The 16,070-nt window shown below is 41.7% G+C and overlaps 1 protein-coding gene across 1 annotated transcript in view; it reads left to right on the forward strand.

Annotated features, from left to right (window-relative positions):
• LOC128643993 (monoacylglycerol lipase abhd6-B) overlaps positions 1–16,070 on the forward strand; it is a 79,603-nt gene that overhangs the window by 17,521 nt on the left and 46,012 nt on the right. Inside the window, exon 4 of the mRNA XM_053696760.1 lies at positions 3,369–3,526. Coding sequence (XP_053552735.1) covers positions 3,369–3,526 — 158 coding nt within the window. The remainder of the gene's footprint in view (positions 1–3,368; positions 3,527–16,070) is intronic.

The following is a 16,070-nucleotide window of genomic DNA, read 5'->3' on the forward strand; positions in this document are numbered from 1 at the left end:
AGAGGTCAGAAAGTTAAAGCTTCTAAACGCTTGTCAAGTTCTTCACTCTATTCTTCAGCCTTCCATAGCTCAGTGCATGGAAGTAGTAGGATTAATGGTTGCAGCAATGGACATAGTTCCTTTTGCTCGAATTCATCTAAGACCATTACAACTGTGCATGCTCAATCAGTGGAATGGGGACTATGCAGACTTGTCTCCCCAGATTCAAGTAGACCAGGTAACCAGGGATTCTCTCCGCTGGTGGTTGTCTCACGATCACCTGTCTCAGGGAATGAGTTTCCGCAGACCAGAGTGGGTCATTGTCACGACCGACGCCAGTCGGTCTGGGACTCTGTAAAAACTCAAGGTCTATGGTCTCGAGAAGAGTCTCTTCTTCCGATAAACATTTTAGAACTGAGAGCGATATTCAATGCACTCCTGGCTTGGCCTCACCTAGCAAAGGCCAAATTCATAAGGTTCCAGTCGGACAACATGACGACTGTAGCATACATCAATCATCAGGGGGGAACAAAGAGTTCCTTGGAGATGAGAGAGGTATCCAAGATCATCAAATGGGCGGAGGATCACTCCTGCCACCTATCTGCAATTCACATCCCAAGAGTGGACAACTGGGAGGCGGATTATTTGAGTTGTCAGACTTTTCATCCGGGGGAGTGGGAACTCCACCCGGAGGTTTTTGCCCAGTTAACTCAACTATGGGGCATTCCAGGTATGGATCTGATGGCGTCTCGCCAGAATGCCAAGGTTCCTCGATACGGGTCCAGATCCAGTGATCCCAAGGCGACACTGGTGGATGCATTAGTGGCGCCTTGGTCGTTCAACCTAGCTTATGTGTTTCCACCGTTCCCTCTCTTTCCCAGGCTTGCAGCCAGGATCAAACAGGAGCAGGCCTCGGTGATTCTAATAGCTCCTGCGTGGCCACGCAGGACTTGGTATGCAGACCTGGTGAATATGTCATCGGCTCCACCATGGAAGCTATCTTTGAGGCAGGATCTTCTAGTACAAGGTCCATTCGAACATCCAAATCTAGTCTCTCTCCAACTGACTGCTTGGAAATTGAACGCTTGATTCTATCTAAGCGTGGGTTTTCTGACTCGGTTATAGATACTCTGGTTCAGGCCAGAAAGCCTGTGACTAGGAAAATTTACCATAAGATATGGCAAAAATATATCTGTTGGTGCAGATCCAAGGGATACTCTTGGAGTAAAATTAAAATTCCAAGGATACTTTCCTTTCTCCAAGAGGGCTTGGATAAAGGTTTGTCAGCTAGTTCTCTAAAAGGACAGATATCTGCTCTGTCGGTTTTGTTGCACAAACGTCTGGCAGCCGTGCCAGATATACAGGCGTTTGTACAGGCGTTAGTCAGGATCAAGCCTGTCTATAGACCTATGACTCCTCCATGGAGTCTAAACTTGGTTCTTTCAGTTCTTCAGGGGGTTCCTTTTGAACCCATGCATTCCATAGATATTAAGTTACTATCTTGGAAAGTTCTGTTTTTGGTTGCTATTTCTTCTGCTAGAAGAGTTTCTGAATTATCTGCTTTGCAGTGTACTTCTCCCTATCTGATTTTCCATACAGATAAGGTAGTTTTACGTCCCAAGCCTGGTTTTCTTCCAAAGGTCGTTTCTAACAGGAATATTAACCAGGAAATTGTTGTTCCTTCTCTGTGTCCGAATCCAGTTTCAAAGAAGGAACGTTTGTTACACAATCTAGATGTGGTCCGTGCTTTAAAGTTCTATTTAGAAGCAACAAAGGATTTCAGACAGACATCATCCTTGTTTGTTGTGTATTCTGGTAAGAGGAGAGGGCAGAAAGCTAATGCTACCTCTCTTTCTTTTTGGCTGAAAAGCATCATCCGATTGGCTTATGAGACTGCCGGACGGCAGCCTCCTGAACGAATTATAGCTCATTCTACTAGAGCTGTGGCTTCCACATGGGCCTTCAAGAACGAGGCTTCTGTTGATCAGATCTGTAAGGCAGCGACTTGGTCTTCTCTGCATACTTTTGCCAAATTTTACAAATTCGATACTTATGCTTCTTCGGAGGCTATTTTTGGGAGAAAGGTTTTGCAAGCCGTGGTGCCTTCCGTTTAGGTAACCTGGTTTGCTCCCTCCCTTCATCCGTGTCCTAAAGCTTTGGTATTGGTTCCCACAAGTAAGGATGAAGCCGTGGACCGGACACACCAATGTTGGAGAAAACAGAATTTATGTTTACCTGATAAATTTCTTTCTCCAACGGTGTGTCCGGTCCACGGCCCGCCCTGGTTTTTAATCAGGTTTGAAAAATGTCTTTCTTTATACACTACAGTCACCACGGCACCCTATAGTTTCTCCTTTTTCTCCTAACCGTCGGTCGAATGACTGGGGGGCGGAGCCAGAGGGGGGGCTATATGGACAGCTCTTGCTGTGTGCTCTCTTTGCCATTTCCTGTAGGGGAAGAGAATATCCCACAAGTAAGGATGAAGCCGTGGACCGGACACACCGTTGGAGAAAGAAATTTATCAGGTAAACATAAATTCTGTTTTTCTATTGTTCTGTATTTTTATTCCCCACAAATATCCCAGTCTCGATCACTCTCCAATATTTTAAATGGACACTCAAGTCAAAATAAACTTTTATGATTCAGATAGAGCAGCAGTTTTAAGACGCTTTCCAATTTACTTCCATTATCAAATTTTGCACTGTCTTTTTATATTCACACTTTCTGGGGAGCAAGATCCTACTGAGCATGTGCACAAGATCACAGGATATACTATACTAGTCTGTGATTGGCTGATGTCTGTCACATGATGCAGGGGGCCGGAAAATGGGAGAAAAAATACATTTATCAGAAATTGTCTTTTTATTATGCACTTGTTAATTATGTAATTCTACTGTATTTATTGGTTCTTTAAAGGGACATGAAACCCAAACATTTTCTTTCAGGATTCAGATAGAGAATACAATTTTAAACAACTTTCCAATTTACTTATATTATTTAATTTGCTTCCTTCTCTTGTTATCCTTTGCTGAAAGGTTTATCTAGGCAAGTTCATGAGCAGCAGAGAAACTAGGTTCTAGCTGTTGATTGGTGGCTGCATGTATATATTGAATGTGATTGGCTCACTCATGTGTTCAATTAGAAGCTAGTAGTGCATTGCTGCTCCTTCAACAAATGATACCAAGAGAATGAAACAGATTAGATAATAGAAGTAAATTAGAAAGTCGTTTAAAATTGTATTCTCTATCTGAATCATGACAGAACAATTTTGTGTTTCATGTCCCTTTAAGTTTCATAGATTGTATAATGTTGTCGCAATATAGAACACAGCAAGATATTTTGTCTGACAACAACTTTTTTTTTTTTTTGTATTTGGTCCCAATGCTCAGGCTTAATGTTTCCAAATGACAGCAAATTATTTAAACAGCTCAAAGTTATGGAAAAGACGGGATATGACCAGAGGATTCCTCTAATCCCGTCCAGCGCAGGAGAAATGGAGGAAATGCTTAAACTCTGCTCGTATGTACGCTTCAAAATTCCACAGCAAGTAAGTCTGAAGATTAAAACGTTGTGGTGATAGAAGGGAATTAAAGGGATAGTCTAGTCAAAAATGAATCTTTCATGATTCATATACAGCGTGCAATTTTAACTTTCTAATTTACTCCTATTATCAATCAGAATTTTCCTACCTTAATTCCGATTGGCTGATAGAATCCTATCAGCCAATCGGAATTTGAGGAACGCCATCTTGGATGACGTCATTTAAAGGAACCGTCATTCGGCGAGTAGGCGTCGGTAGAAGAGGATGGATCTGCGTCGGCTGGAAGAAGATGGCTCCGGAAGAAAGAAGATTGAAGATGCCGCTTGATAGAAGACTTCAGCCCGATGATGGAGCTCTTCAGCGCCCGCTTGGATCAAGACTTCAGCCCGATGATGGACTTCTTCAGCGCCCGCTTGGATCAAGACTTCAGCCCGATGATGGACTTCTTCAGCGCGCGATTGGATCAAGACTTCAGCCCGATAATGGACCTCTTCAGCCCGATGATGGACTTCTTCAGCCCCCGCTTGGGCTTGGATGAAGACTTCGGAGCCTCTTCTGGACCGATCGGTGATACCCGGCGTGGTGAAGATAAGGTAGGAAGATCTTCAGGGGCTTAGTGTTAGGTTTATTTAAGGGGGGTTTGGGTTAGATTAGGGGTATGTGGGTGGTGGGTTGTAATGTTGGGGGGGGGTATTGTATGTTTTTTTTACAGGCAAAAGAGCTGAATTCTTTGGGGCATGCCCCACAAAAGGCCCTTTTAAGGGCTGGTAAGGTAAAAGAGCTTTTCTATTTGTATTTTAGAATAGGGTAGGGCATTTTTTTTATTTTGGGGGGCTTTGTTATTTTATTAGGGGGCTTAGAGTAGGTGTAATTAGCTTAAAATTGTTGTAATCTTTTTCTAATGTTTGTAAATTATTTTTTTATTTTTTGTAACTTAGTTTATTTAATTGTATTTATTTGTAGGTATTTTATTTAATTAATTTATTGATAGTGTAGTGTTAGGTTTAATTGTAGATAATTGTAGGTATTTTATTTAATTTATTTATTGATAGTGTAGTGTTAGGTTTAATTGTAACTTAGGTTAGGATTTTTTTGTAATTATTTTAACTAGGTAGCTATTAAATAGTTATTAACTATTTAATAGCTATTGTACCTGGTTAAAATAAATACAAAGTTACCTTTAAAATAAATATTAATCCTAAAATAGCTACAATATAATTATAATTTATATTGTAGCTATATTAGGGTTTATTTTACAGGTAAGTATTTAGCTTTAAATAGGAATAATTTATTTAATAATATTTAATTTATTTCGTTAGATAAAAATTATATTTAACTTAGGGGGGGTGTTAGTGTTAGGGTTAGACTTAGCTTTAGGGGTTAATAAATTTAATAGAGTAGCGGTGAGGTCCGGTCGGCAGATTAGGGGTTAATACTTGAAGTTAGGTGTCGGCGATGTTAGGGAGGGCAGATTAGGGGTTAATACTATTTATTATAGGGTTATTGAGGCGGGAGTGAGGCAGATTAGGGGTTAATAACTTTATTATAGTAGCGGTGAGGTCCGGTCGGCAGATTAGGGGTTAATAAGTGTAGGTAGGTAGCGGCGACGTTGGGGGGGGCAGATTAGGGGGTAATAAATATTATGTAGGGGTCGGCGGGGTTAGGGGCAGCAGATTAGGGGTACATAGGGATAATGTAGGTTGCGGCAGTGTGCGGTCGGCAGATTAGGGGTTTAAAAAATTTAATAGAGTGGCGGCGATGTGGGGGGCCTCGGTTTAGGGGTACATAGGTAGTTTATGGGTGTTAGTGTACTTTAGAGCACAGTAGTTAAGAGCTTTATGAACCGGCGTTAGCCCAGAAAGCTCTTAACTCCTGGCTTTTTGCTGCGGCTGGAGTCTTGTCCTTCAGCCAAGACTCTAAATACCGGCGTTAGAAAGATCCCATTGAAAAGATAGGATACGCAAATGGCGTAGGGGGATTGCGGTATGGAAAAGTCGCGGCTGCAAAGTGAGCGTTAGACCCTTTCCAGACTGACTCTAAATACCAGCGGTAGCCCAAAACCAGCGTTAGGAGCCCCTAACGCTGGTTTTGACGGCTAACACCAAACTCTAAATCTAGGCGTCTGTATCTTTATGTGAAAAAGCAAGAATGTAAAGCTTAGGTGCCGGACAAATTTTGGTTCAGATCTGGGTAGCACTTGCTGATGTAATGAGGACTTAGCGGTGGGCTATGTCGCTGTTTATGGGTTATCACAGTAGGGGTCTTATGGCGATTCAGGTTAGTGCGCGAGTGGGGTGTGAGGGTTTTCTGGCACTTTTTGCTCCATTGACTTCTATGGGGCAGTAGGTTATCGCGCAAGTTGGGTTAGCGCTGGAGAGATATGATTTTACTTATAACTCGTAATACCAGCGCAATGTGACTTGCGCAAAAGGTTTACCACTAGCGCAGTTAGTGCTCTAGCGATAGCGCTAGTTAGCAATCCACTTGTATTCTAGCCCATAGGCCTAGATGCACAGAGGTTAATGCGAGGTGCGTTATTTTGCAATCAATAATGCACAATCATGTAAAGTGTATTACAAGTTGTGTGTTAAAATACTAATATAACATGCACTATGCTTTCAATGGGAAATGGTAGCAGTGTACTTATTGTGTCTTGAGTAAAATATGGCTGCAGTATTTATAACTTTTTCTTTGTAACAATGTTTGTAAAAATGTCACACATAGTGCTGAAGACGTGGACATTCCTGAGTCTACCAAATAATGTCAATTTTAAATAAAAATAAATTAAAATGTGCCCCCTGTAAATTCTGATTTAGACCAAGCATGTAGCATATTCGCTGATCAGTCACAACATTAAAACAACCTGCCTAATATCATGTAGGTCCCCCTCATGCTGCCAAAACAGCTCTGATGCATAGAGGCATGGGCTCCACAAGACCTTTTCAAGGTATCCTGTGGTATCTGGCACCAAGACATTAGCAGCAGAGCCTTTAAGTCCTGCAAGTTGCGAGGTGGGGCCTCCATGGATCGGATTTGTTGTTCCAGCACATTCCGCTGATGCTCAGTTGGATTGAGATCTGGGGACTTTGGAGGCCAAGGCAACACATTAAACTCTTTGTCATGTTCCTCAAACCATTCCTGAACAATTTTTGCAGTGTGGCAGGGAACATTACCCTGCTGAAAGAGGCCACTGCCATCAGGGCACACCATTGTCATGAAGGGGTTACCTGGTCTGCAACAGTCTCTAGGTATGTGGTATGTGCAGCATCCACATGAATACCAGGACCCAAAGTTTCCCAGCAGAACATTGTCCAGAGCAATACACTGCCTCCGCTGGCCTGCCTTTCTCCCATAGTGCATACTGCTGCACTAGGTAAACAACACGCATGCACCCGGCCATCTACTGCATCTAAAAGAAAACCTAATTCATCAGACCAGGCAGCCTTCTTCCCTTGCTCCATGGTCCAGTTCTGATGCTCATTTCCCCATTGAAGGCCCTTTTGGTGGTGCACAGGGGTCATCATGGGCACTCTGATCGGTCTGTGGCTATGCAGCCCCATATGCAGCAAACTGCGATGCACTGTGTGTTCTGGCCCTTTTCTATCATGGCCAGCATTCATTTTTTTTCCCAGCAATATCAGCTACAGTAGCTCTTCTGTATGATCGGACCAGACTGGCTGGCCTTCACTCCCCACGTGCATCAATGAGCCTTGGGTGCCCATGATCCTAATGCCGGTTCACCGGTTGTCCTTCCTTCCACCACTTTTGGTAGGTACTAACCACTGCATACCGGGAACACCCCACAAGACTTGCTGTTTTGAAGATGCTCTGACCCAGTTGTCTAGCCATGACTATTTGGCCCTTGTCCAAGTCACTCAGATCTTATCACTTGCCCATTTGTCTTACTTGGTGTATCCAGTCCACGGATTCATCCTTACTTGTGGGATATTCTCAATCCCTACAGGAAGTGGCAAAGAGAGCCCACAGCAAAGCTGTCCATATAGCTCCCCTCAGGCTCCGCCCCCCAGTCATTCTCTTTGCCGCTCTAACAAGTAGCTTCTCCACGGGAGGGTAAAGAGTATGTGGTGTTAGATTTGTAGTTTTTATTTCTTCAATCAAGAGTTTGTTATTTTAAAATAGTGCCGGTTTGTACTATTTACTCTGAGGCAGAAAGTGTTGAAGATTTCTGCTGAGAGGAAAAAGATTTTAGCATGTTGTAACTAAAATCCATTGCTGTTCCCACACAGGACTGTTGAGTACCGGAGAACTTCAGTTGGGGGGAACAGTTTGCAGGCTTAACTGCTTAAGGTATGCTCAGTCATTTTTTTCTAACAAGACCTGGTAATGCTAGAAGACTGACAGAAATCCCCATGTGGGAAGGTAAGCCATTTTCTGAGACTCAGTATAGAAGGATGGCTTAGGTTAAGGGCTTAAATACTGGTAGACACTGTTATGGGCTAAATCGATTACTTTATTAGTGTAATCTCATATTTGTTCAAGTGTTTTAGAAGTTTGGAACACTTTTTGGGGTTTTTATTACGCCTGGCATATTGTAAGACACCTAATCTGACTCAGGAAGGCCCCATAACTCCGGAATGAAGAGGGAGGGGGCCTCATTTTCGCGCCTCAGTTGCGCAGTTGTTTTGCAAGGCAGCTTCATGCAGCTTCACGTGTAGAGTCCAGAGAGTGCAGGGAGGACTCCAGGGAGGCTTATTTTCGTCTACAAATAATCCCAAAGGAAGGTAGGGCCACAGCAAAGACTGTGGCACCGTGCTGTAGTGTGTTAAACCGGTAGCCTGCTTCAATTTGCTCCGGTTTGGGCAATAAGGGGTTAATTGATTTGAAAATTTGTGTGCAATCATTTCAAAGCATTAGGATCATGTGGTGAAAATTTCATAAAGATCGGATGTTTTTTGGTGATTTGGTAAAAAAGTGTGTGCTTTTTATTATTTAAAGGCACAGTAACGTTTTTTCAAAAAGTGTTTTTTACTGTATTGTAGTGCTATCTAAGTCTGTCAAACATGTCTGAGTCTTCAGATAGACCTTGTTCTTTATGTTTAAAAGCCATGGCGGTACCCCCATTGCATTTGTGTTTAAAGTGTGCTAAAACATCTAAGCATTTTAAAGACCATGCAGTGACACTTAAAAATGTAGCCCAGGGGGGGCGGAGCTAGCCAGCCTAGGAGATGGCTGCTTTCTGACGGAGCTCCTGTGCCCTATCTAAATGTGAACGTTAACGGCATTAGCCACCCTGCACTTTGAAGCTCCAGATTGCCTGACATGTGAGCAAAATCACTCTAGCCCATGATACGAGGGTCCTGCTCTGCTTGTCAGACCGACATATACAGCAAACGCTCACTACGCACTTAGGCCTATCGCAGCGCAAATTCAGCTTGGAGCCGATCGCCTTATACTGGTCACTTGGGAGCATCGCAACAGTGAGCCATTCAAAGAGAACACCCCCGGAGAATAAACCGGACCGTCAAAACAAATAGCTGCTGGGGACCGGAGAGGACCGCACTTTGAAATAACCTCCGTGGTAGGCCGCATCCCACGCTCAATTACACAGCGACATTCAAGGTCCTGCTATGGGGACAACACTCTAAGAGGGTAAGAGAGAGGGGATAAACTGCGGTAAACTGTCTATGACACTAACACCGGGGACATTAACAAAGAACTTTAATATGTGCATTCTCAATAGAAATAACCGTTCACAAGCCGCAAACATCATTCTTCTAACAGCTCAATCTGGGATGTAATCCCCCATGTTAACACCTTTAATGTCCTTACAATGGAAATGATGTAATCACACTACCTCCACTATAAGTTCTCAAATACTACTCTAAGCAAACAAAACTGCAGTTTGTATTTCTGTCAAGTACCTGCACCATTAGCAAAAGACTTAATGAACTGCACATAGAGCATTAATCAGTGCCTCTGCCTCTATCTTAAAGCGACAACCAAAGCAAGGAGGCTTGACCTCTTTAGACACATACAGCTATGTCTCCAAAAAGGGTTACTAAACCAAGTAAAAGCACTAAATCTCTTAATACACCTATTCATTCAGTAAACAGCTTTTTCAAGACACTAGAAGCTAAGACACCAGCTCCCATGGAAGAAGTGTTACCAGATCAAAGGTCTAACCAAAGCTCATCAGACTCTGAAAGTGATCATACACCAGAAAATATTACAATCCCCACAGCCCTTTTTAAAACACTACCATCAAAGAAAGATTTTTCCTCCCTTCTCTCTCAGGTCAAGCAATGCATCAAAGATGAAATTTCAGACCTTAAAAAAGATATCACAGAAATCGGTCACAGAGTTGAAGCTCTGGAAAACCGCCAAGATTTACATGCAGAAGCCATCTCAGACCTACATGACACTATTCATAAACAAGATACGACCATTACTGAATTAGAAGATAAGATAGACGATGTTGAAAACCGCAGCAGACGTCAGAACATCAGATTGAGGGGAATTCCTGAATCCATCTCACCATCTGATATTGAACAATACCTCCAAGATCTGTTTAGCACATTAAAAAAAGAAGAAACGCCATCCAAAATAAGTCTAGACAGAGCCCACAGGGCCTTACGCCCCAAACCGCTGGCGGGACAACCACCAAGAGATGTTATAGTCCGTGTCACTAACTTTCAAGAAAAAGAAGAGTTGATGAGACTAGCTAGAGAACAACAGCCCATCAAATATGAAAATGCAGAGATTCAGATGTTTGCTGATCTATCACAGAGAACCCTTACAAAAAGAAAAGAACTCAAACCACTTACTATGTTGCTAAGGAAGCTGAATATACCGTACAGATGGGGTTTTCCCTTCCATCTCTTGATCCTCTGGAGGGGGAAACGCTTCACATGTTCATCCACCAAAGATATACCAGGTATATGTAAAGATCTGGACATTCCATCTCCCCAAATAGAGGAAAACACCACTTCACAAGAGAGACATTCAAGCACGGACAAGCCCTCCCCCCTGCCACAAAGAAACGAATGGAGACAAGTCCCACAAAGAAAGATGCGCAAATCCACACAGCCAACATCTCCAACATTAGATGAAAGGGGATAGGGACCAATCGCCTCCTCCAAAGATGCAAAACTCACCAATTTGAGTCTACTCCTAGAGGGATACCAACTGCAAGTACCCCCAGCAAACCTTAAATATATTGGACCTGAAAACCCTGAGAAATGCTGATATGAAGTTTCAAAGGGTAAAATGTTAACTGTTAACTGATATTGACGTTTTTTTTTTTTTTCTTCTTGTTCTCATTTAGTTGGGAGTTTATCTCCTTTAAGATAGAAATATGTTGCTAAGATTGTTATGTCTTATTATGTTTCTTCACTGTCTTTTCTGTTCACCTCTCTTTTTCTGTCCTTTCTTCCCTATCCTTTATAATTCTGTATTGCTAAATACTCGCATGCCAGAATGCAAAATATGTTATTGTCAACCACCCTCATTCTCATTGATTACACATGATGGTTAACCATACATCACAAAATCTCAACATCTATACTCAAAACACCAAAGGCCTCAACTGTCCCAATAAAAGAAGAATGGCTATTTTAGATCTCCAAAAAAAAGGAGGACATATCCTAATGCTCCAAGAAACCCACTTTAAAGGCAAAAACATCCCCAAATATTTTTCTACACACTACCCCCTACATTTCCATAACTCTAACCCGCACAAAAAAATTAATGGAGTGAGCATCCTAATCCACAAATCGATCCCTTTTACCAAGACACATATTATACGTGACAAGGAGGGCAGATATCTATGCTTGAAAGGCCTTCTTTACGGTAAACCGGTAACCTTAGTGAATGTTTACGCCCCAAACTCCCACCAAGATAAATTTATAACATCAGTAACAGATCTAATTCTTACAGAGGCAAAGGGATCATTGATCATAGCAGGAGATTTTAATCTTCCCTTAGACCCCACTGTTGATTGCTCAAACCCACTCACTAGAGCTAGAATCCCACATCACCACACCATATGGCAAAAATTTAAACTTCTCGGCCTACATGACACATGGAGGTATTTCAACCCCCAAAAATTAGACTTCACCTTCTTCTCGCACCCTAATAAGACATATTCTAGGCTGGATTATATTCTAGTAGATCACCTAATATTATCACACACCAAACACTCAGGCATTCAGCATACAACATGGTCAGATCATTCACTAGTGACATGCACCATAAAATGGCCTACAGCTCCCACCAAACCTTTCCAATGGAGATTAGATGATTCAATATTACTAGATCCAGCACAAAAGGAACTCTTTCTAGAACATATAACCTCTTACTTCTCCATAAATATGTCACCAGACATTAATGTGACCACCCTTTGGGAGGCCCACAAGAGCACTATAAGAGGAGAGTTCATCAAGACAGCCGCCCAAATCAAAAAGAAAAGTCGAGAAGAGATAAATTTACTAGCTATGGAAATCGCAGATTTAGATTTTAAACACAAATTGAACCCCTCTGATACTTCTACCCTAGATCAACTCAAGCTTAAAAGAGAAAATATGAACTCTATACTGCATATCCAAACACAAAGAAAACTTCTGCACTTACACCAAACATTCTACAGGGAGGGAAACAAGTCAGGGAAGCTTTTAGCCAGGGCATTAAAAAAACAACAACAAAAAACTTACATCCATTCCATCAAAACACCACATGGTAAACAATTAGAAGACACCAAGTCCATAGCCAAGGAATTCAAGGAATTCTACCATAAACTTTATAATCTTTTCCCTCTTAGAAACCCGCAAAATCATATACTCCTCTGTAATCGATATCTAGATAACCTGCCTATTCCCAAGCTTAACGCAGACCAATGCCAGCACCTAGATCGCCCTATCCAACCATCTGAAGTACTAGAGGCAATAAAACAACTAAAACAAAACAAAGCTCCAGGCCCTGATGGCTTTACAGGACTATACTATAAGACATTTGCTTCTGTTCTAATACCCCACTTAACATCACTATTTAACTCCATACCAGAAAAATTACCTTTCCCAGACACTATGATGCAAGCGAATATCTCAGTCTTAGCTAAACCTGGCAAGCCCCCAAACATTCCAGCCAACTTCAGGCCCATCTCTTTATTAAATATTGACCTCAAACTATATGCAAAAATACTAGCCTCCCGCCTCAACCACATTCTCCCATCCATAGTTCACCAAGACCAAGTAGGCTTTGTCCCACATAGAGAAGCAAAAGATAATACGGTCAAAGTACTCAATTTGCTAGAACATGTTACACAAAACAAGATCCCTACTGTTTTCGTATCCACCGACGCTGAAAAAGCCTTCGACCGACTGGACTGGACATACCTTCTTTCGACCCTACAGCATTTCCACATCCCAGACTCTTTTATCCAAAAAATTCTTGCTTTATACTCAAATCCCACGGCACAGATTAAGATCAATGGAACCCTCTCTGAGCCGTTTGAAATTCGGAACGGCTCCAGACAGGGATGCCCCTTATCACCACTTTTGTTCATTTTATCCCTAGAACCCCTGGCTATTAAAATAAGACTGAACGACCAAATCCACGGAATATCCATAGCAGACCATATGCACAAACTGGCCATATTCGCGGACGATATCCTCTTAACCCTCACAAACCCTATATCATCGCTACAACAAGCAATCACTGAATTAACACAGTTTGGGACGATATCAAATTTCCTAGTAAATATGTCTAAATCTGAATACTTACCAATACATCTGACAACTAACACCCTTAATACATTAAAATCCATTTGTCCCCTCAAACAGCAAACAAAATTCCTGAAATATCTTGGCATTCACATTACCCCAGAAGAGACAGATCTCCGCAAATATAACTATGGAGGCCTGATCACAGAACTCCAAAAACTAACATCCCAATGGCTCCCAAAAAACATATCCTGGACAGGTAGAATACAGGCAGCAAAAATGACTCTACTACCGAAAGTTTTATACATTCTTCAGACAGTTCCTATCCCAGGCATACAAAAAGATTTAGATACTATGCAAAAGATCATAAATGACTACATTTGGAAACGTAGGCCCCCAAGGATTAACAAAAATACACTCTTTAAGCCACCAGCAGAAGGAGGCTTGGGAGTTCCCCATCTTCGCTCTTATAAACTCGCTATATCCCTACAGAGAATTCTTGAATGGTACAAATTTAATACACCTAATCACAAAAGCTGGGTCCAAATTGAGTCTAACCTAGCTACCACAGACAACCTACATACCGCAAGCTGGAACCCGGCTCATTTTGCCAAACACTCCATCTCAACATCATCCATTTCCAACGAAACCTGGACAGACTGGAAATACATATGTAAAACACCAAACAAAATCTCATCTAGATACTCTCCCCTTACTACACTACTGAACAACCCGGAATTCAATCCCGGCATAACCCCAGGTCCCAACTCCCACACAGACCCTCAAAAACTCCTCCCCATATATCTCCTAATAGAGGATAATAAGACCATTAAAGGAAAACCCCAACTTGACTTAATAGAACACCCCTTCCTCTCTTCTTGGCTCCGTGTACACCAAATGAAACACTATATATCTACACATAAATACAAAGGTGACCTATTTCGCTCCCTTACAGCATTTGAACAGATCTGTATATCCAAAGAGAATATTAAAGGAATAATCTCCAAGCTGTACAAACTTACCTTAGCACTCGCCTATCCAGACCTTCCATCCTACACAAAGAGATGGGATAATGAATTACACTTAAATACACCAACAGAGACATGGCTACGCAGATTCTCTAATCTTTCGCATTCAGCACACTCAGCCCATGCAAAGGAAACTAATATCAAACTATTAATGAGATGGTACCTAACGCCAGCTAGAATTAAATATATATTCAAACAAACCTCAGGCTCATGCTGGAGAGGATGCTCCAGGGAAGGGCACCTTTCCCACATCTGGTGGGATTGCCAACATATTAAATCATTCTGGTCTGGTGTTTTTGAGACCATCAACAAAACCTTAGGTAGCCAAATGACACCCACTCCAGAACTAATAATGTTAAGCCAACCACCGGAGGTCACTTGTAAAATAAGGAAACACCTTTACTACATCATGCTAAATACAGCCAATCAGTTGATACCGAAAAAATGGAAATCAGCAAACACACCCACCATTTCAGATTGGATTAACTTAGTCAATAAAAACTTAAAACTAGAGAGATTATACTATCTTAAACTAGACCAACTATCATTATATCTGGACATGATGTTTTTGTGGGAATCTGTTCAACATAACACTCAGAACACTCAGAACACATAATATAATTGCTCAATAACATACATAACCAAAGTGATACAGAAATTTTGGTATTCATAAATGTCTAAGCTTATCTCTTACACTACATCCTTTATTTTCTTTTTCTCTTTCTGTCTTCACCACTATTTATTCCCCTTTCTACAAGGCAAGAGACAAGTTACTAATGTTCCACAAAAATGTACCTGGTTCAAGTTACGACTCATAAGGAAAACAGATTTATTGATGTCCTCACATTATTGAAAAATGGGAAAGTTCTCATACTATACTTATTAGTCTAGAGATCATGGACTTTCCGGAACTACAGCGAAACTGTGAAGAGACTCTAAGCCTGAGGCATCATAGAAAACAAAAGCTTTAGGCCCTAGTTGTTGTGACTTGACTCAATGTGAAAGCTTTATTTTCTTTGTATATATGAAAATAGACTTGCCATATACTACTCTTGTATTACTCTATTACTTTTTCACTGTATTAATGTAAAATTCAATAAAAAATAAAATATAAAAAAAAAAAAAAAAAAAAATGTAGCCCAAGATGATTCTTTAACGGAAGGTAATGAGGATAGTCCTTCTTCCTCTCCCCATGTGTCGACACCAGTTACGCCCGCGCAAGCAATGCCTAGTACCTCTAGCGCATTGGCCCCTATTACCTTACAACAATTAGCAGTAGTAATGGATAATTCCCTTGCAGCATTTTTATCCAAACTGCCAGTATTTCCAAAAAAGCGCGATAGCTCAGTTTTAAATACAGAGGATGAGCAATCAGAAGCTTTGGATGATTTATCTGTAGTACCCTCACAACACTCTGAAGTGGCAGTGAGGGACGGTCTGTCTGAGGGAGAAATTTCTGACACAGGAAAAGTTTCTCAGCGGGCAGAGTCAGATTCCTTAGCGTATAAATTTAAGCTGGAACACCTCTGCGTCCTGCTTAAGGAGGTTTTAGCTACGCTGGATGATTGTGACCCCATGGAGGTCCCAGAAAAATTGTGTAAAATGGACAGGTTTTTAGAGGTCCCTGTATACACTGAGGCATTTCCGATCCCAAAGAGGGTGGCGGATATTGTGACTAGGGAGTGGGAGAGACCAGGTGTACCCTTTGTTCCCCCTCCTATCTTTAAGAAAATGTTCCCCATAAACGACCCCAGGCGGGATGCGTGGCAGACGGTCCCTAAGGTAGAGGGAGCTGTTTCAACACTTGCTAAGCGTTCAACTATACCAATAGAGGACAGTTGTGCT

Source organism: Bombina bombina, unplaced genomic scaffold, assembly GCF_027579735.1.
Source record: "Bombina bombina isolate aBomBom1 unplaced genomic scaffold, aBomBom1.pri scaffold_811, whole genome shotgun sequence".
Lineage (NCBI taxonomy): Eukaryota > Metazoa > Chordata > Amphibia > Anura > Bombinatoridae > Bombina > Bombina bombina.